The sequence below is a fragment of the Paralichthys olivaceus genome, chromosome 12, assembly GCF_024713975.1.
Source record: "Paralichthys olivaceus isolate ysfri-2021 chromosome 12, ASM2471397v2, whole genome shotgun sequence".
Classification (NCBI taxonomy): domain Eukaryota; kingdom Metazoa; phylum Chordata; class Actinopteri; order Pleuronectiformes; family Paralichthyidae; genus Paralichthys; species Paralichthys olivaceus.
The window spans coordinates 19,039,310-19,061,319 of record NC_091104.1 but is presented as its reverse complement, the minus strand read 5'-3'; the positions used below and the strand labels follow the sequence as shown (position 1 = coordinate 19,061,319).

The following is a 22,010-nucleotide window of genomic DNA, read 5'->3' as shown; positions in this document are numbered from 1 at the left end:
ATAGAAAAGTACTTTTACAGTACTTTTACTGCTAAATCGTCCTGTAAAGTATGACTAAGCGGTTTTCAGGGTGTATTTCCTCCCAGATGTCGCTGTGGGGAGCAGAGCTGAGTAGTTGGGACGGTACAGTGTGCTCTCTCCCTTTTACACTGTGTGTGTGTGTGTGTGTGTGTGTGTGTGTTGTGTGTGTGTGTGTGTGTGTGTGTGTGTGTGTGTGTGTGTGTGTGTGTGTGTGTGTGAGACCCCTGCCACTGTTTCCTCCGCACCTCTCTCTCTGTATATAGTGGCCACGCTTCCCTCCCGCAGTCTCTTTCACCGGCCACAAAACAACCGTGAGTGTCTAACTCACTGTTCTAGAAAAAAAAACTTAAAAATATAAAAAATATAAAACCTACAAAATCTAAATAAAAACAAGAACAAGAAATACTTGAAAGTAAAACAAACGCTTAAAAAAAATAGTAAAAATTTTAATAAAAAAAAAATATCGTAAACAAGAGGCCTCGGGCTTTTCCCGACGTTGGCGTCTTTTTTTTTTAAAGGAGGAATCGGTTCGGGAATCTTTTTTTTTCTTTTTTAAACCCTGATTTTTATTTTATTTTAGTTTTAGATTTCTTCACCGGGCTGGCTCAGACAGCCACTAACCTTCCAGTCTTTATTCTGACAGCAGAAGCGCAGTTTGGACTCCTTCATATCGGCTTATTTCAATCATCATTTTGTGTTTGAGAGAAGCTTCATTTTAACTGAGTCAAATCCGAGGAATGAACACAGCGACCGGGAGTTATCCGATGGCTTCTCTCTACGTTGGCGATCTGCACCCAGACATCACGGAGGCGATGCTCTACGAGAAGTTCAGCCCCGCCGGACCGGTGCTCTCTATCCGGGTCTGTCGAGACATGATCACCCGGCGATCCCTCGGATACGCTTATGTCAACTTCTCCCAGCCTGCAGACGGTAAGAGGACATGTCCTGTCCCCGTGTGTGTGTGTGTGTGTGGCTGCAGTACACACTTGTATAGAAGAGGCAGAGAAGCATGCACCCCTCCAGTGTTGACAATGTGACTGTTTGCTTTTAATGTCAAGCCTCAAACTGTCAACATAACAGCATGCAACAATAATGGCAGTATAAAACAGGTTCGATTTATTTGTCCAAATATGTTTGTACACACATAAATGAAGATAGATCGATTTCGAAAATGAAATGAATCAGTCTGAATCACACCTTTACCTCATACAAATGTATACACAGCCTACTACAGTCCAAATAATAAGACTATACATACACACCATTGCACATTACTTTACTCTAACATAATTGCATAAACATCAATTGTCATCTATCAAATTATTGTTTTCTTTAACTCTATTCTTCAACAAATTCTCTTCATCCTCAATGAATCAAAAACACAAAAATCATAGTTAATCTAATGAGTTTTTACAATTTATTTCAGTCACTTGCAGTTCTTCTGCCTGGTTGAAGCAGTTACTGGATCTATATAAACTTGACCCACTTCTTGTGTACTCCTGGAAATATATGTCACTTGTTAAAGCCATGACTCAATGTAGTGTTTGACTTATGCTTTAAAGTCACCAGAAAAGCCATGTTGTTCTTATCAGTTTTGAAATGTAGAAGTCTATGCATGGTTGATCTTTTGCATTCAGCCCAAAATGACCCATTTCTGCTCCTATTTAAAGGCCTGCAGAGTGAAACTAGTTCCCACTGCACGCCGCTGCCATATATCCACTGAGAGTGAGAAAACAGGACAAGCACAGCTGAATAATAACCTCCGGTGTGGTCTGATTGATAAACCCTTAATCCCAGGTTCAATTTCCAACTGGTTGGTGATTAAGTGAATATTAATCCAGGCTAATTTGTTATTTCTTAGGACCTGATGCCACATGTCTTTATTCAGAGACTTGTGCGTATACAACCAGTGGTATGGAACATTGAGCAGTGGAAGCAGGTGGTTGGGATGTCATCAGCAACCTGATGATAATGTTTACTTTGTCCGGACTCTTTTTTTTTCTGTGGCGTGTATCAACACCTGTGAAAACTTATCTGTGCTCATGTCGGTTACAACAGCTGGAGTAATGATGGTTTACACCCGGCTCACTCCCAGAGTGGTGGTCTCACTCATTCCAGTAAATGTTAGAGAGGCCTTCAGTGAGAAGACACCATTTGTTCTTGGGAGGTTTAGACATGAAGCAGGGGGAGGGGGCTTCTGGGTATTTAGATGGTGTCCAAACCAAACACGTGTCCGTGGGTCAATAATGACATGGTTTGTGAACGAAGAGAGGTAACTGGTCGCTACGGATGATTTCATGCAGCCAATTGTCTTCATTTAATTCTTTACATCTCATACTTGTGAACACTCCCGAGACTTGGTGTTGCTCATCTAAGAATTCCTGTTAAATGTTTCTCTTTGCCATCAATGGCACAGAGTGCTCCACTCACACTCCACGCCAGCACATACCTCTCAGGACCCCTCTCTAAATATAGAGCTTCTATGTGAGCAGCAGAAAATCTGCCTGCCCATAATAGTTTACCTATTAAATGAAAGAAATAAACATTTGACAACACTGACTATTTCACCATACACCTTTCTAAATGGCATCATGTAACCTAAAAACAGTCATCTTGTATTCCATACAGGATTTGGCTTGTTTTAAAGTGAAAGTTTGCCACTGGGAACCTTCCATGTTTGACAGCGATATATACACACACACTAGAACAGAGAGACACACACCTTCTCTGAGCACATGGGTTGTAAAGTACAATTGCAAGCCAAACTGCTGATGCCAGCAGACGCAAGGCAGCTCCGTTTTGTTTACCAGACACTTTTAGCTGGATAGCCCGGCCTGCGTTTGTGTGTGTGTTACTGTGGAGTGCCTGAACAAAAGGGTGTTTGGCATTTGTGCCAACGTGGACATTAAGAGCCGGTGTGATAATTAAAGCAGTAGACAGTGAAAAGCTATAAAGACAAATCTGAACCACACTTTTTCGGATGCTGTTGTCGGGGTCTGCCTCCGTAACTGGCCCATAGGTGGGAGGTTGCCCGGCAGCATGTGGTGAGTCAGAGAACAGGGGCCATGTGCTTGCTGACTGCAGCTGCCCCCCACCACATGTCCCAGCTGCTCACAGACAACTTGTCAGCCTCATAGTCGACTGCAGTATCTGAACATTCTCTGTAAACGGGTTGGTGGCAGGGATCCTCCATTGTGGCACACACAGCACAGGAGGACCAACTGTTTTAATAAAGCACATGGCTGCATTTACTGTTGCATCATGGGACTGTCAGAATAGAAATTATTTTTTACTATGCATGATGAAAGCACAATGATATGTTGCGTACATATCAGTAACTGATATGTTTTCAGACTCATGTCTCTGTGTAAACAGTCACCCATGACCTTTCCCTCTGCCCCTCTGCCCCTCCTCCCCCCAGCTGAGAGAGCCCTGGACACCATGAACTTTGACGTGGTGAAAGGGAAGCCCATCAGAATCATGTGGTCCCAGAGAGACCCCTCCCTCAGGAAGTCTGGAGTGGGCAACGTGTTCATCAAGAACCTCGACAAGTCCATTGACAACAAGGCCCTGTACGACACCTTCTCCGCCTTCGGCAACATCCTCTCCTGCAAGGTAGAGGTTTGCTATAAACGTCAGCAGGGGACTTTAGATAAGAATGACCCAACTCTCCTATCTGACTAAAAAGCTTGTATCTGTTAGCTTAGCTCAAAGAATGGAGACAGGAGAACAATAATAATCTGAATTTGCCCATATTGTTGCTTTTTTTTTTAAGCTTCATGAATTTACATAATTTGCAAAATTTCAGTTTGGACTAAAAACAAACCAACATAATTAGACATTCCGATGGGTTTTGTTTCCTGCAGATAGAGCGAGGCAAGTGGTTATTCTATTGAACTGCCAAAATAAAGAAATAACTAAATGACTCAATAATATAAAAATTTAATCCAGGAATAAATAATTAAATGTATAACATTTTGATGGATTAATATAAATAAAATAAATAATTAAATACATAGGAAATAAATTTGTATTCCTGCATTTATCTCTTTATTTATGCTATAGAGTTTTTTCTTTACTTTGAATTTTGGAAGTTTCTGTCCTCCATAGTTTCCCCCTGATTAATATATTTGACTTTATGCTAAGCTAAATTATCCCTCTGCTGACTGTAGCTTCATATTTTAGCCCACAGATGCGAGTGTGGTATCAATCTTCTCACCTAAATCTTCAAGAAAGTGAACAAACCCATTTCACAAAATGCCTCACTATTCATATTTTAAGGCTTAGGAACTACCTGTGTGTTGGCATGTTAACATCTACAGTGTGTCGTTCCACTCTCCAGGTGGTGTGTGATGAAAATGGTTCCAAGGGCTATGCCTTCGTCCATTTTGAGACCCAGGACGCGGCTGACCGTGCCATCGAGAAGATGAACGGGATGCTTCTGAATGACCGCAAGGTGTGAGTGTCCGATCATCTAGGAGCACATGTTCTGTTGTTTACTCGTGTTAGCGATAATTTATATTAGGTGATGGCGACAGCTTATGTGGATCAGACTGATATAAACCTGTGATATGTTTTGTGCCTCATGTTTATAAGTGTGTGTTTCTGCACTTGTGTTGAGTGAACTGACTTGTCGTGTCTTTTTTCAGTTGGAGAGTTTGTGTGTGGATAATCTGACTAATAAACTCATTTCTCACTACTGCCAGTATGAAGATAGCCTCTAAACTGATAAAACACAAAAACACTAAATCCTCTAACTTATCTTTCCTACCAGATGCATTTTTTGTTACTTCCATGTGTCCACTTGCTGGTCACCCGTCTTGGAGTGTTTGTGTGTGTGTGTATGACCACGCTTGTGTGTTTTAGTGATGGATCGAATGCAGGAATGCAATACTGGATGGCAGAAGGGGAGAGGTCGTCGTAGCAAGGTATATAAGATCATTTGGTCGTCCTCAGCTTTCCTTTGTACTGTGAGACTCTGTTTCTCCATCCTGCTCCATCCACCTCCTCATCCAGTTTGGACCAACAGTTCTGATGGTTGTCACTGTGTCACTGTGTAGCATGCCAACATATCTGCCTGCCTCTGGTGATGTTAACAGCAGTTTGTTTTGTTTTTTTCAATGTTTACTGCAGGAGTGATGATGAAATGTAGCTGTGAGGTTGTAAGTGATGACTGTGTTTTTTGCCAAAGGATCCTTTACTTATAGCGCTTGAGTGGTCAGGTCTGTGCAGAGCGTTCTTTAGCTGGAAAACCGGATGACCAGTATTTTTTTTAGATCGGAGAAAGAGATGGAACCTGGTTTGCTTTTCAAGTTTCTCAGGACTGTTTTACAAGAGTGTGTTTGGCTGCTCTCCCTCCCATTTTCAGGTTCGTTGGTCGTTTCAAATCGCGCAAAGAACGGGAGGCTGAACTCGGTGCCAAAGCCAAAGAGTTTACCAACGTCTACATCAAGAACTTTGGGGACGATATGGACGATGAACGGCTGAAGGAGTTTTTTGACAAATATGGTAAACTGACAAGATCTATTTATTTACATACTACAATGCCACAATCGTCTGTCTGAATAGATGTATATATCTGACACAGATATTCCGTAGTGTCACAGGTATTGATGTCCGTCATGGCAACAACGTTCATAGAATCACTTCCTCTATAGCAAGTTGTTTATAAAGTAAAAGCACATGTTTTTTTTGTTCCTGAAATGCTTTAGGATGATAAATTACAAAGCTTTTATTTTGAAGTTGTGAACTTGGGTCTGAAGATTGTGTCGATTGTTTAATAGATGAAGCCGACATGCAATGTATGAAAAATGAACACCCAACTCAGTCAATTCTTCAAATCTATAAACAGCTGAATCGAATTCAGTTTTATTTTATGAAAAACATTGAATATAAAATAATTCTAGATAAACCAGGTGGGAGGAACACAAAGTTTTCACAAACAATAAGAAAAGTGACATTACGTTCTAGAACTGTTTGTGGAGGATGCACTAATGACAAGGAATGATTCTGAAATAGCTCTGCATCATATGCACAGACCAAGAGAGCAGCCCATTCCAAACAGGCAGGTTTAGAATGTTCACTGCACTTGTTACCTAAAAATCCTAATCTAGTCTACTTCTTCTGTCTTTCCTCCATGTTTGTTGTCCTGTGCAGGTAAAACCCTCAGTGTGAAAGTGATGACAGACCCCACTGGCAAATCCAGAGGCTTTGGATTTGTTAGTTACGAGAAACACGAGGACGCTAACAAGGTACTTTGGCCCCATGGAAATGTGAAAATTGTATTTTAATTTCTTAGAAAGTTCCTCTGATAACTCTGGCTTCATCTAAAGGCAGTAGAGGACATGAACGGCACTGAACTCAATGGCAAGACCGTGTTTGTCGGGCGGGCGCAGAAGAAGATGGAGCGGCAGGCGGAGCTGAAGAGGAAGTTTGAGATGCTGAAACAAGAAAGGATCAGTCGTTATCAGGTCAGCAGGAATTCAAAAGTTTAATGCAATCAATATTATATCCAATTTTTTAATGACATCACTAAACGTAATGGTTGATTGTTTCCTTTCAGGGTGTAAATCTGTACATTAAGAACCTGGACGACACTATAGATGACGAGAAACTGCGTAAGGAGTTCTCTCCATTCGGATCCATCACAAGTGCCAAGGTAAATAGAATCAGTCCAGTCCTGCAATGCATCACCACTACAAAATAAAACACTTATGCAATACAAAATGAGGTGAGAGGGCAGTAGACAGACAGCATTGACTCAGTGTGTATGTATGAATTTACTCAGACACACTCCCTGTTGATTTTAGGTGATGCTGGAGGAGGGTCGCTCCAAAGGCTTCGGCTTCGTCTGCTTCTCCTCCCCTGAAGAAGCCACCAAGGCTGTGACCGAGATGAACGGCCGGATCGTTGGCTCCAAACCTCTCTACGTGGCTCTCGCTCAGCGCAAAGAGGAGCGCAAGGCCCACCTCACCAATCAGTACATGCAGCGTATCGCAGGCATGAGAGCCATGCCCGCTAACGCCATCATCAATCAGTTCCAGCCCACCAGCGGATACTTCATGCCAGCAGTGCCACAGGTGTGACAGTTGATATCTGAGATGACAGTGTATGTGAAAGCAGCAGTGATCTGTACTGTGGGTGCCAGAGCCTTCAGTTGCTCTGGACCTGGACTCTAGAACTCTCTCCCACCTCACATCTGCCAACTGGACATCTGTTTGAATATCAACAGTCTCCCATGCATAACATCTATCTAATATCTTTTTATTTATGACATATTGTTAGGTGTCATTCGGTTTCTAGAAAGGCACGTCAAATAAAATGTGTTATAAATTTTATTGATCGCTGTGGTTTTGGAATCGACAGGGAGATACTCTCAGATACAATAGATTCCAAATATGCTAGCATACTATATTTGAATTCAGAATGCAACCAAGAAATAATTATCCCAAAGTTTTTGAATTGCTTGTCTCTGAGATCACCAGGCAAACTGCTGAACTGTTATCATACGCCAACAGGTTTCTATTTTATTCCAGTAAAATGCCACAACTTATTGTTTTCTTCTTTAAAAAGCTGTAGTCATGTCTGTGCTTTAACGCTGTTAGATGACAACATTCTTTCTTTTGTCCACCAGGCCCAGAATAGGACAACATATTATGCACCCAATCAGCTGGCCCAAATGCGGCCTAACCCCCGGTGGCAGCAACAAGGGGGTAGAGGTCAAGGTGAGTGTTTGGCTTTATTCGATGATGCACCATTTTCAGACCTGGTATTAACATGATCACACCACAAGTGATCGGTGCAAAGTTCAGGTCTGAATGAAAAGTGTCTTCAATTCATCCTGAGATCTGATCAGTCAGACCACATTCAGAGGTGGTCTGGGACCCCACATTATATTAGATCAGATCACCGCATAATGATTCATACTTTCTTTTAAATGGGTAAAATCTGTCTTCATAGCAGAACTGCACGTAGCTTAATTGATTTATCAGCTCTCTCTCGCTCACTGGTTCACACACACACAGTTGTCATCAGTCCCACCTGTAAACTCAGACTGGGTAAAAACAGCCTTAGATTACTCAAACATCATCATTCATTTAAAAACTTCTGTGCAGTTATAAATGGAGTCCATTTCTGCTTCTGTCACTATCAGGTGGTTTCCAGGGGATCCCCAACTCACTGCGTCAGCCTGGACCTCGGGCCAACCTGAGGCACATGACTCCTAATAACAACACACAGGGACCACGAGGTGTGTTGACCAATAGCAAGCGGGCAGACATATCACCTAAACAACCGTACTGTAAACGTTGTCAAGACCCTGTGTAAATCCTGCCACATTTCTTCTCCTCACCACTAGCTTCTGGCCAGACCATGGCTCCTCGTCCCTCCATGGGCGTCCCAGGCCCCAGAGCCATGCCTCCTTACAAATACGCCACTGGCGTCCGCAACCCCAACCCTCAGGTGGTGCAACCGATTGCCTTACAGCAGGTATGTTCAAAAGATCAATCACATCATCCTCTCTTTCAGAATGTAATTTGAAGTTATTGTCTGTATTATCCTCTTCGTGTGTTCTTCCAGGCTCAGCCAGCTGTGCACGTTCAGGGCCAAGAGCCTCTCACAGCCTCCATGCTGGCTGCAGCACCCCCTCAGGAGCAGAAACAGATGCTGGGTTAGACAGGGTTTTCACATTGAATTGACTGAAATTATTTTACGTTTTCATCATTCTCATTCACTTTTCTTTTTTTTTTCGAATAGGGGAGCGTCTTTTCCCTCTGATTCAGGCCATGCATGCCAACCTGGCGGGAAAGATCACCGGCATGCTGCTGGAGATCGACAACTCTGAACTGCTACATATGCTGGAGTCTCACGAATCTCTGCGTTCAAAGGTACGTAGCTACCTCTGTCTTAGTCACAGTGAAGGGTCGGTCATCTACATAGCACACTGTGACTTGATATTGTATGATTTCTTTGTACAGGTGGAAGAAGCTGTCGCCGTGCTACAGGCCCATCAGGCAAAGAAAGACGCCACTCAAAAAGTGGGCCCCATGACTACTACTGCTGCTGCTGCGACATCCTGAAGACTGTGTGTTGTATTGGATTGGTATGATCATACACAAGCAGAAAACCAATTCATGATCATGCATATTTGATTTTGTGGCACTAATGAAAAGTGGTTGTGTTGTTTCAGGGCGAAGAAAAAGCCAATGGGAAGAGAAACGCTACGCTGACTCCAAACACCAGAGCCTTCTGAAGAATTATGCAAAACTAAAAATCAAGAAAAAAAATGGAATTTTGAAGAATACTTGAACATTTAAAAAACATTTCAGTTCATAATTTTTTTAGATCTGTAATACTTTTTAAATGAATCTTGAATGAAGGTCCTTCAATCAGTGGCGAAGGAGATACACCTTTTTTTTCTAGAAGGAAATTGAGCCTTGTTGTTTTTCTTTGCTTGACATTTGATACTTGATTTGAAATGGACTCCTCCAATCATGTTTTCATGGGTGTGTGGTATTCTCAATAAAGGGATGATATATCAAGGTCACAACTCTTGTGTTATTTAATCCTTGAATGTAACCTGCTGTGTTCAGTTTCAAGAGAGAGAAGTCTCTGAGAAGTGGTGTTACAGAGTAATGGGCCGAATAGTCAGGCCACAAATTATTTAATGTTGAATATCATACTGTAGTTTTATTTTGGCTGAGCAGGAGTCGGACTGATGAGTGATAAAAGTGACATTAAAGGGGAAAAGATAGTATTTGAATTTGCCTCTTAAAAAGGTTTTTTGCATTCAAGACAGAAAGATAGGTAGGTTTTTCCTGAAGAGAATTGTCACTGAATCCTTAAATTAGAAATATCCAGGTAATAATCAGAACCATGATTTCAAGGTCTGACTTTTGCATGTTTTTATATTAAGCTCTAAAATGCTAAATCTCTAATTGCTTCTAATTTTGTATTTAAGTCTATTATGTTGTCTTAAATAAAAGTCTGTCAACGTTAATGTTTTTCTCAAACTGTCATTTTTACTTTTTCGGCTTTTATAAATTAGGGATATCGTCATTCCTAATTCTACCTTGGTCCAATTACAATCAAGTAAAAGTGTTGTAGTGTGGGAACATGAGTATGATATTTACATTTTTCTGTCATGTGGATTAAGTAGATAAACCAGAGGGGAGCCTTTTTTGCTTTTAATCTCATTAATATACAGAGTAATGTTTTTTCTCACAGCCAGACAGAAGGACAAGTGGTAGGTGAGGAGAATTTAGCAGTTATCAGAGCAGAGAGAGATGGAATCAGTGTTGCATGAAGGAAGGAAAACCTACAGAGAAGTGGAGATGGTAAAAAGTAGTAAATAGGAAAAAGTATTTGGTCGCCAGGTTTTTAAAATACTTTTCCCCTGGTTTTCATGTCTGCAAATGAAATAGCTAAAAAGTCTGTTTTTATCCATATTCTCCACGTTTTCAGAAAGGTCAGAGGTCAAACTGTTCATTGGGCACGATAAACTCAAGAGTCTTAAAAGACAAACAGAAACAAGTGTTCTTCTAGCAAGGAAGAAACATCAGCTACAGCAACTTGGTTACAAAATGTTTTAGAAAAGAGTCATTGTTAATGTAATTAATAACGCTGCTGCTTCTCCTACCATGAGAGACTTCCCTGATTTTATTTGAGTTGTTTGTTTATTTTAATTATATGATGGAATTACCTCAAAACATACTTCAACCAGAATGCCTTTCTTGATTTTACCCGTATTATTATTATTTTTATTGTTATTATTATTATAATTATTATCATTAAAAAGCTAAATGGTATTCTGTCTGAAATAAAAGAGCACCACACTTCATGAAGTGCATTATTTTGTTTCATCAAAATTGAGATCATATATATATATATATATATATATATCATCATCTTTATTGACATTACTCTTTAGTCTGATAAATACAGAACTGTTTCACACACTTAAGTTGCAGTTCGCGGTTTCCTCTGACAGGGGGCGGTAGAGCTCATCAGACCAGAGGGGCGGGCTTTAGTGTCCCTCCACCAATCACAAGCTCCCGGGGTTAGAGTTGAAGGGTCAGATCCAATATGGCGTCGAGCAAACGAGTGCTGTATGTCGGTGAGTCCGTGTTATTTCTCATTAAAACTCGCAGCAGTTAGGTTGTTCGTGTGTGTGCAGTTGATTCAGATGTGTTGTTGCTTCGACCGTGGAAAAGACCAACGTATTTAAAGTGGATAGAACATGAATGAGTACACGGAGAGAAGCTGCCGGTACAATGAGGCTTAAATAAAGACATGATAGAAAACTACACAGAAGGAAAAAAGTCCAGGATGTTTAATACAGTAAACCTGCTTCTTTCTCCTCTTGTTAAAGTTAGCATAGCATCGGCTGTTCATATATATATATATATATATATGGTTATATCTGTATACACAGTCGTATATCCTCTTCCATCCTGTTGTTGAGCTCGGTGGTGTGTTTGCTTCAGGTGGTCTGGCTGAGGAGGTGGATGAGAAGGTCTTACACGCAGCGTTTATCCCGTTTGGAGACATCACAGACATCCAGATACCTTTAGACTATGAAACAGGTGAGAGCTGTGGTCGCACAACATCTCCGCTGCCTCAGTGATTGATATGATGTGTGGTGTGCAGCTGCAATGATCTGTCTCATGTTCTGTTTTCAGAAAAGCACAGGGGATTTGCCTTCATTGAGTTTGAAATGGCTGAGGTATGTAGGACTTATAGTGCTAATGTAAACCGGCTGCAATCAGGGATGATAAAACAACAGTTATCACAATATCACTCATCAATAGCAATATACATATTGATATAATATTAATACATAACACATAGTTCATTGATTTCAGATTTGTCATTCTCTGCTCTTAAAGAAGATCTTTAAACCTCAACCTTCACTCAGGAGCTAACATCAGCATTTAAACTTATATAGTAAAGTATAGTTATATAGTAAATAAAGTGACATTTATCCTGATAATTATCTAGAACAACTGATGTAAATGTTTATCTGGATATAATGTTTTGATATTAACGCCCAGTCTGAGCTGCAATATTCTGATTCATGACAGTATTATCAATGAGAAAATACCTGAATACCTGAATTAAATGACATACATATGTAGTTTGAATTGAATAATAGCACATTAACTGGGTGATGGTTTTAACTTTAGTTTGCAATCTTCAGTTATTACTGTGGCAATGCTATAGTGTGTAATGAATGGAATAAATTGACCCACACCGTTGAGGAAACATGCTGTCCTATACTGAAGAAGGTTAATGGTAGACTGACCAGTGAATGCATTGTAAACATAGTTAGCTATTGCTCCTGGAAGATCTTTCAGGGTAAATAACCTTTTTATGTCCTTTATCTTCTGTAGGATGCAGCAGCAGCTATCGATAACATGGTATGTGGATCACATTCCTGCACGCACATGCCAATGATGTTTTATCTCAATTATTTTTACCTAAAAATTCCACATCTGTGGATTTAATCAATGAAAGTCATGAAATAATAATATATAAAAAATATATAGGTATAACTTAATTTGCAAGACTGAAACAAAAAAAGCAACATTTGAAATGAAATGTAATGTAAAGAATTTATTATTTTTTTCTTCAGAAAATATAAATTTAAAAAAATTTAAATTGGTGAATGGACAAGTTTCAATTCGACGTTGTATTCAACAACCTGCATCTGTGGGAACACATATTGTATATGTGTAGTAAAAGTGTTTCCTTCGCTGCTCTTGATATAGCGTCACCTCTCAAACCAAACCCAGAGAGTGAACAGTAGCAGTAGAAGAATGAGTGTTTTCTGAAGACTTAGTGAACAGCAGTTTGTTGCAATGATGCTATATCAGCTGAGCGTCTGTCCTAGATCATATTCTGTTCAGCTAACTGGATTTTTCTGAGGTGAGGCAGTCTGTACCACTGCAGAATAGAAGGACACCTGTAACCATGGTAACTGCACACAAAGGTGGATGACAGTTGTGCCCTCAAAAAATTGGGACGAATTGATCGCTGGAAAGGTAGTGCATGTACCACACAGATGCATAAGCCTTGAGTAGCAAGTCCCCGGTTCGACTCCTAGTTTGCTGTGTGTCATGCTGCAACTCTCTCACCCTGTGTCCTGTCTATCCCTAATTATCTCTGTTAAATAAAGGCAAAAAACAGTACACCTAAAAAAGACAAAAATGAAAAATACATTATTAAAATGTGATCCACCTGTCACTTATGAAACTACACTAAAATCTCTGGTTTTGTTGAATGAAATCAGACTAAAATGAATGCACATTTTTTTCAGAAGACTCAGATTAAAACCAGCTACAAAAAAAAAAAACTCACCCTCTTGATATGAATGTTTTTTTTGTATTCATCAGAATGAGTCTGAGCTTTTTGGTCGCACTGTCCGAGTCAACATCGCCAAACCCATGAGAATCAAAGAAGGTTCATCTCGACCAGGTGATTATTGAAAACCTGTTCACTGATGACTTCACCTCTGCAGTGATTTTAAATCCACAGGTTTGATCTTAACTGTGCTTTCCCTCAGTGTGGTCGGACGATGACTGGCTGAAGAAGTTCTCAGGGAAGACTTCAGAGGAGGCTGATGCTGAGGCAGCAGGTGGAGAAACAACCACCACAGCAACAGAGGAGGTGACAGTTCATACCTGGTCTTGGTGTTACTGACCGTAACCTAATTAAGATGGTAAATGAAGTAAGGTTTTTTTTTTCCGTAGGCTGAGCCTCCCGCTAAGAAAGGCCGAGTTAATCCTCAGGTCTATATGGACATCAAGATCGGCAACAAGCTGGCAGGGAGACTACGCTTCCTCCTGCGGGCGGACATCGTTCCCATGACAGCAGGTGTGTATGCAGTGTCCTGAGAGCACTCACATGTACTCTTTGTTTGGGGGTTTAATGGGGGATGTGCCTGACGCTTGCTGCTGGTGCAATCACAACCAATCAGTTTCCAATTCAGGACACACAGTATAGCTGCCTTTTAGTGTTAATGTCACAATCTTCCTGTCCATGCAATGCTGAAGAAATGTACCTACAACAAACTCAACAACCAGATCAACACACACCAAGTTCACACACTGACTCTGCCTCATCTCGTAGTTACGTGTCAGACAGGACTTTCAGTTGCATGAAATTGATTTGATTGGCCACTGCTTGCACTTGAGTATTTGTTTAAACATGATATATTTGGCCCCTACCTGTGCTGAAGCTTGAAAAATTGAGCTTGTCTTAACTTTTCTTGACACCGGCTTAGATAAATGAGCAGCTTCAACCTTTTCAGAAAGTTGATATGTGTGAATGCTCAATAACATTCCATCTTTAAAAAAACAAAACAGAAACAACTCATGCTTAGTTTATTTGCATAAAGACGTTAATAAATCTGTGCACCTCTAAAAAAAAAAATCACAGGTACCTAAATGAAACTTCTCTTTCTGAATAGAAAGTATAACTTAAAAAAAAATAATAATAACACAAATATCTATTCTCACATCTTGTGTAGAGAACTTCCGCTGCCTGTGCACACATGAGAAAGGCTTTGGCTTCAAGGGCAGCAGCTTCCACCGCATCATCCCTCAGTTCATGTGCCAAGGAGGCGACTTCACCAACCACAACGGCACCGGTGGCAAGTCCATCTACGGCCGCAAGTTTGATGACGAAAACTTTATCCTCAAACACACTGCCCCAGGTGAGGCGTTTTGTACTCAGCGCTTAGAGCGTGTGGGGAGGTCTGTGAGTGTGAGGCCTGTGGTTTGTGTTTACTAGTAGATCCTGTGGGTGACTGGTTAAATCCATGTCTCTTGTGCTCACAGGGCAGCTCTCCATGGCCAACTCCGGCTCCAACACAAATGGCTCTCAGTTCTTCATCACCACTGACAAAACGGACTGGCTGGATGGCAAACATGTGGTGTTCGGCGAGCTGGTGGAGGGGATGGACGTGGTCCGTGCGATGGAGGTAAAACATAAATGGCTTAATCTTACCAAGATGAGTAAAGGGCTATAATAAGCATCAAACTAGGTCACTCAGTAAAGCATATACCTCCACCAATGTTCAACAGTTCCCTTGTGAAACCAAATTCAAATTCACTAGATCCAGATTTTGCAGTAGATAAATAGTGATAAAGATTAGCTATTGTTCATATAAAGACTAAGTTTCAAAAAATGAGACACTGTTTGGAACATGTAAGTGAATTAGTGACCATAACTGTTGTACACTGCACTTAAAAGACCTTAAAAGAATGAAACTTTCACTTTGGACCGTGTTTGACATGACGCCATCGAAGATTACCATGAAAATATCTGCTCTGCCAAAACAAAGAGGCAGGAATTCAAATTCTCCTATGTGCTGCATAGTCTCTGTTTCTAGCTGCTAGCTAGTTTATCAACATGGGGAAATGTAAGTTGGACAAAAAGTGGCTTGAGAATGACTCATTGTGGTGGTTAAACCCAGTGCCTGGAAGAACAAACTGCAGTGTCAAAGGTCTTTCAAATTTGGGACAATGATGAAGGATGGTGGAGTCTAAAGGGCATAAATGTGTTTACTTGGAACAAATTCACCTTTGGTATTTATTTGCATGACTTGTTTGGTGTTAAATTTAATCTCAAATGGTTTAAAAAAGGTTTTAACTTGTTTATACCTCTGAACACTCTGCTCTGTAGAAAAGTTGTGTTGTTGTGTTACTGTGACCAAAGTCAGTTATATTGTGATAAGGAAGTGTAGATTTCAAAGTGAATTAAATTTTCTAGTCGACTGAAATGATCTTCTCTCTTCAGGCTCAGGGGAACAAAGATGGGAAGCCGAAGCAGAAAGTGATCATCTCAGACTGTGGAGAATACGTGTGAACGCGTGGGAGGCCTGCGCTTGACGTTTTTTTGTTTGTGTATGTAAAGGCAGTGTATGTGTGAGAGCATGAGTGTGTTCATGGTCTTTGAAGCCACATCTTCTGTCATGTAAATATTTCAATGAACACTGTTTTCTACAGCTTGACTGTCAAATTTTTACTTATTAAAAGTTACATTTTGATAACGACTTGTTGGTTTACTCCTTTATTGTAATATATCTATAAATCTTTTTATAACACATACAGTTAATTATTTAGGTGGAGTTTAGAGTCGTTTTATAATGAGAATATTTGTCTAGTTCAGTTAGTATTTTTCTTAATTATTTAGAGCTATTCCAAAGAAACATGTCAAACCTGAGAGTTCATTCTACTGGTCTAAAGGTCCAGTGTGTAAGATTTAGGTGAAAGGGATCCATTGGAAGAAATTGAAATTATAAAATAATCCTTGTGACGTTTTCACTTGTGTTTCATCTAAATGTACAAATTGTTGTTTCCTTTACCATAGAATGGACCTTTTATATTTAAATACTTTATATTTACATCAGGAGCGGGTCCTCTCTATGGAGGCCACCATGTTTTTACCTGTAGCCCAAACTGAACACCCTTTGAGTTTTAATGACAACGGACGGCAACCACAGGTTCTCTGTCATGTTTGGAAGGGGAGGTGAGGGCTGTTCAGCTGCAATGTGCAATTTCACCACTAGATGTCACTTAATTCTACACACTGAACCTTTAATGTAAAAATTAAAAAATAAATTCAAGCAAATAATTAAAAACTTTTTTAGTTCAGTCAGTATTTTTCCAGTTATCTGTAGAGCTATTCCAATGAATAAAAAAATATAATAAATTATAATATTTTCAACCTGCTTATTTTTTTTCTACTGATTTCATGCAAATAAATTAACTTGAAGAAACACTACTAATAATAGTAAAACATAACAAACAACCATACTTATAATAATTATTTTTGTTATTTCAGTAATTTTTTACATTACAATTTAAAACATATTTTCAAGTGTATTTTTGATCATTTTCAGTTAGTATTTGTTATGAACAGCTTTTCCAAAGATGTAAAGTTATTATTTTTATTCAGTCAATATACTCCATTATAATTAACAATGGTTATATATATTATTAATATAGAATTAATATTATATAGAATATAATAATATTCATTATTCTGATCTCGCGGCAGGACGTCTACATTTACACTATTACTGTACTACAAATGTATAAAGCCTTGTGTGTGTGTGTGTGTGTGGGGGGGGGGGGGGGGGGGGGTCAGTTCTCTCATGGACCTGGTGGAGGGAGGTGATAGTTGGAGCAGCCACACCTGGACAGATGAGACGACACAGCAGCCGAACAGCAGCTCCACCCACCGCCTCACTCACTCACACACTCCCTCTCCGCCGTGCTGTTGAGAAATGCTGGATCTCTGAGCGCAGAGCTTCATCCCAATCCTGTTCCTCCGCTTCGACACTGAGCCGCGACCAGAAGTTTGAACTGTGAGTATTCACGTTCAGTTCTTATTAACTGTGTTTAACAGTAACGCGAACTTGTTGGAATTCACTCGTTTGTGGACGTGGGCATTTTGGATACGCGTAATTGCGCACGGTTGTAGAAACTTGAGAGCGGGAGCGAAGTGAATGTGTGATTTGAGGAAAAGTTGTGTGATTGTGTCTCGGTACAGCGACGAATTAGGACGATCTTGCTAACTTAAACATACATTATAAAGTTTTTGTAATACAGCTAAATCACTTTTTTGCTCATTTTGCTCATTTTTCTCCGTCTGTCTTTTCTTTTTTTCTCTTAAGACATGTAAACACGTGACTTCTTTTGATAATGAACCAGTTCCGCCTCAGTTTTAATCTTTATAACATATCTGTTCTCTTCCCTTGTTTCAGGCTGGTACATTTCCAGAGTATCTCCTGTCTTCCATCAACAGGAAGAGAGGACAGACTGTGAACAAACCTCGTCATGAACTGGGCATTCCTCCAGGGCCTCCTCAGCGGAGTGAACAAGTACTCCACCGCCTTCGGTCGAGTCTGGCTCTCCATCGTCTTCCTTTTCCGGGTCATGGTGTTCGTGGTGGCGGCGGAGAAGGTGTGGGGTGACGAGCAGAAGGACTTCAAGTGCAACACGGCTCAGCCCGGCTGCCACAATGTCTGCTATGACCACTTTTTCCCCGTCTCCCACATCCGACTGTGGGCACTGCAGCTCATCTTCGTCACTTGCCCCTCACTGCTGGTGGTGATGCACGTCGCCTACAGGGAGGACAGGGAACGCAAGAACCGAGACAGGTATGGCGAGAACTGCCGCCGCCTCTACGAGAACACTGGCAAGAAGCGTGGGGGCCTGTGGTGGACCTACGTCCTCACTTTAGTCTTCAAAATAGGAGTGGACGCCACCTTTGTCTACCTCGTCTATCACATCTACGAGGGCTACGACTTCCCATTGCTCATCAAGTGTGAGCAGAAGCCGTGTCCCAACAAGGTGGACTGCTTCATCGCCCGGCCCACCGAGAAGAGGATCTTTACCGTCTTCATGGTGGTCACCAGCCTGGTCTGCATCCTGCTCTCCATTTTTGAAATTGTCTACCTGATTGGCAAACGCTGCCATGAATGTGTCAGCACGATCCATCACACTCGCCATACCTTGACGGACAAGATGTCCAGCGGCAGCACCTTGATGGAGGCGAACACTTTAAAGATGAGAAGTGAAAACACCCCAGAAACACCTGCGCCCTCATACAGTGTCGCCATATCTTGAGATACTGGGGAAGGACTTGTGAAAAAAAGAGAAACAGAGACACGAGAAAGGAGAGTTGCTCCACAGGCGCCTCCTTAAAAGACTTGGCAGCTGACATTGCTCACAGACTAAACTACGATGGAGTTACTTCCTGACTGTTCCTGGGTCCAGAGGAATCCTAGACCACAAGACCAATGTTTCAGTGATCACATTCCCAATCACTGCCTTTTGATTCGATTTTTTAAACACATTGAAGCTCTACACTACAGCCCCTGAAAAGAAAAAAAACGAATTTGTTTTATCCAGCCTACATGAGTCACCCTGTGGTTTGGAGAGTGCACATGTGGTTCTCTGTGTAAGATTTTCCTTCTGCTTGTGCCCAGCCTCAGAGCATTCAACGCAGACTGTACTGTGTCTTTTCCCCTTCTCTCGCGTGTCCGGATGTCTTCTTGTAAATATTGTACTTCTTTGTAATTTATCAAAAGTCTTGAGAGATTGTGTTGTTGTGTAAATGCAGCTTTTGAAACAGTTGTTGATATCAGGGTTTATTTTATTGGCTGCAGAGTTGTTCACATTCTTTTCATTAAAGATGATTTTTATGTTTTGAAAATGTGTTGTTTTTTTCATGAGATCCACTCACACAGTAGTTGTTTCTAATAAACAGAAGAATCTTGGCACAGACCAATGTGAAGCTGCTGCCTCTCTGGAGAAGAGCATGTCGAGTCCGCAGCTGCGGGTTGGACCAAGGTCTCACACTTTCTTTCTGCCTCCACTTTTTCCATGTGTTCCGTAAAAAAAAAACACTCCCTCCCTCCCCACTGGCCGTACCAGATCGCCCTGTTGCTATGAGCGGCGCCCTCATTGTTTGGCTTGATTGGTACTTAGAGGAGGGCAGAGGAGGAGTCTCCCACCCCTCTGATTCATCTGCCCTGATGTGCGGAACCACCCAGCACAGGAATTTGACCGTCTGTGCTGCCTCTGAATGAATGATTTCAGTATTTACACTGCAACATGCCAGGGGAGAGTAAAAAGATGTGTTGTATACTCATGGTGGATGTTTTTCAATTGTGTCCACAGAGGCTTTTGAGATTTCTTCTTCTGAAACCTCAACTAGAACATCAGCCGAGTGAAAGTGAATATATTTTTACTTGATGTCTATAAATATCAACATTTAGAAACTCAATCTGTACTGCCAATGAAACCTGTGAACAAATGAGGCCTGTGGAGCATCACAGTAATTAATAGTTACAGAACTCAACTTGTTTACCTACAGTGTTTTGGAGTGGCAGCTCAAACATCACAGCCTATACAGATGAAACCAAAATACTGGAAAGACAAGATACCACAGAGTGTAGATGAGAACAAGAATGCGTGTGTGTGTCTGCGTGTTTGTGTGTGTGTCTCTTCCACACCGACCTCTGCACTACTGGAGGAAATGTTCAAACGGCCTCTAGGCTCTGGACATGAAGAGTAAATTAAGCAAAATAAATTATGTAATATAAACAGGCCCCAACATGTGCAGCTCTTGTTTACCACTCCATTATGAAACCACTCCCATCTCTTCCTGAGTGTTATCTGTCCTCTTCGTCCCAGCTTTCTCTGCTGTTGGTAGGTTTCCTTCCTTTCACAGCAGCAGCAGCATAGGTTGAAAAGCGAGGTGTTTATTTCAGTCGCGTTGCTCTCTCCTGTTGAGACCTGCCACCAGGTAGAGGTTGAGTCATGGGGTGCATTCCTGCAGGTGTGTCCCAGGAGACTGCCTGGACCAGTTGCTCATCTAAAGCCAGCTCTCCCTCCCCCCCCCCTTGTGCCATTTGAATGCTCCTCTCGTCTTCGAGGCCGCTCTGAATGTTGCACCTACAGATGCTGTGTTCAGATGAAAAAGAACAACTGGCCGCTGATATTTCTAACATTGTTCTGAGAGTTGTAGCTCATAGCTGCCAGACTTAGAGAGGAGGTGTCAGCAGTCAGTTTTATAGTGGCATTTTACACAGATGGAATCACATCCATTCTACCTTTTATATTTATACACAGATGGAGTAAAATGCATAATGTTTTATTCTGATAACATACAATTGTTCCATTATATCCACACAGAATTCTTCGTTCTCCCTCGTCATCCCATTAGTGTCTCATACACATGTCACTTCCTCCCCGGACTCCTTGTGCCTTGTCGTTGCAGATCCAGGATCACGGCTGCGGCCACATCGTGAATTGTTATGGAAGATCATGGTGGAAGCTGATCATGGATTATGATACCACTGCTTATGTATACAATATGCCTACTCACATATGCTGGTATTACCGGCCATACGGGTCACATGGTTTTTTTTGTAAATCAAAGTTGTATTTTATTCTTTTATCACTGTATTTATCTTATCGTTATTATTGTCTGTCTTTATTGCTTCATCTATATTTATTTATTTATTTTAATTTATTTATGATTTAAACTATTTATGGAGCTTCCCAGCAAAAGATTTTCACTTGTTTGTATTGTTTAAAGTGTGACAAATACACACATTGAATTTTGAATCTATGTCTCAATGTCAAATAGGAATTCATCTTGATCATCAAGTTACTTTGCAATAGAATGCACGTGGGATCGGCTGTTATATCACATGTTTGTGGAAAGTTAGACTTTTTGGGCTTGGTCATGAGCATAAAAGACCCATTGAGATGTCACTGCAGTGAGAAATACAAATAAACTTGACTGGACTTGAGGCCGGTGATATGTGAACACCTTTTTTTACATTGTGTAAACACGGGAGTCGATAGATCTGAATGCAGTCACCGCTCTGCAGGAACATGCAGGTGGCGGCACAGCGAGGAGATATTTGATAATCCTCACAGCATCTGGGGGCTTACAAACGTCTGCAGACACTCCTGATAATAGGCTGTTCATCCTACAAGACGAGATGGTAGTGCAGTGAGCTTCACAAATGTTAACTGCAAGTTGTCAGAAAAATAGGTTTATGGTGAGCACAGATTTTAAAAAATGGAGCTTATAAGGATGCGTTTGAGCTAACTGTGAGTTCATGAATTGTGTTATTTGAGTAGGGCCTTGTCTTATAAAGAAAAGAGGAAATACAATACAGCCTTTGGGCTCCCAGGGGGAGTAGAGGTTGAACAGAACATCATAACAAGTGCAGGAAATAAATGAAAGAGGAATGGAGGAAATAAATCTAGAAAAATGATGACAGATTTCCACCTGTCTACCCTCCACCTCACCTTTATCAACACGGCCCCCTCACATCATCTCAGGAAATATGTTGCCTAGCACTCCTCAAACTTTGGAAACATGTGCAACATAAAAATGCTTTAACTTCAGGGTGTGTCAGCCTCTTACGTATGGTACATGCTGCAAAACAAGTTGAGACA

General features: G+C 41.0%; 3 protein-coding genes across 3 annotated transcripts; all 3 read left to right on the top strand.

Annotated features, from left to right (window-relative positions):
* Positions 1–290: 290 nt before the first annotated feature.
* Positions 291–9,568, top strand: pabpc4 (poly(A) binding protein, cytoplasmic 4 (inducible form)). The gene is made up of 15 exons (XM_020084927.2): positions 291–951; positions 3,443–3,636; positions 4,364–4,479; positions 5,390–5,529; positions 6,178–6,272; positions 6,354–6,491; positions 6,584–6,679; positions 6,831–7,100; positions 7,655–7,745; positions 8,174–8,269; positions 8,378–8,508; positions 8,599–8,689; positions 8,776–8,906; positions 8,997–9,121; positions 9,209–9,568. Exons 1-14 carry the CDS (start codon positions 759–761, stop codon positions 9,096–9,098), a joined length of 1,884 nt encoding a protein of 627 aa, XP_019940486.1. The 5' UTR covers positions 291–758; the 3' UTR covers positions 9,099–9,121; positions 9,209–9,568.
* Positions 9,569–11,020: 1,452 nt separating this feature from the next.
* Positions 11,021–16,075, top strand: ppie (peptidylprolyl isomerase E (cyclophilin E)). The gene is made up of 10 exons (XM_020084929.2): positions 11,021–11,134; positions 11,505–11,603; positions 11,700–11,743; positions 12,411–12,437; positions 13,413–13,494; positions 13,583–13,686; positions 13,770–13,893; positions 14,549–14,734; positions 14,859–15,001; positions 15,820–16,075. The coding sequence occupies exons 1-10, from the start codon at positions 11,104–11,106 to the stop codon at positions 15,886–15,888; spliced, it is 909 nt and encodes a 302-aa protein (XP_019940488.1). The 5' UTR covers positions 11,021–11,103; the 3' UTR covers positions 15,889–16,075.
* A 1,178-nt stretch (positions 16,076–17,253) lies between these two features.
* Positions 17,254–19,245, top strand: gjb10 (gap junction protein beta 10). The gene is made up of 2 exons (XM_020084623.2): positions 17,254–17,392; positions 17,792–19,245. Exon 2 carries the CDS (start codon positions 17,865–17,867, stop codon positions 18,654–18,656), a length of 792 nt encoding a protein of 263 aa, XP_019940182.2. The 5' UTR covers positions 17,254–17,392; positions 17,792–17,864; the 3' UTR covers positions 18,657–19,245.
* The last annotated feature ends 2,765 nt before the right edge of the window (positions 19,246–22,010 follow it).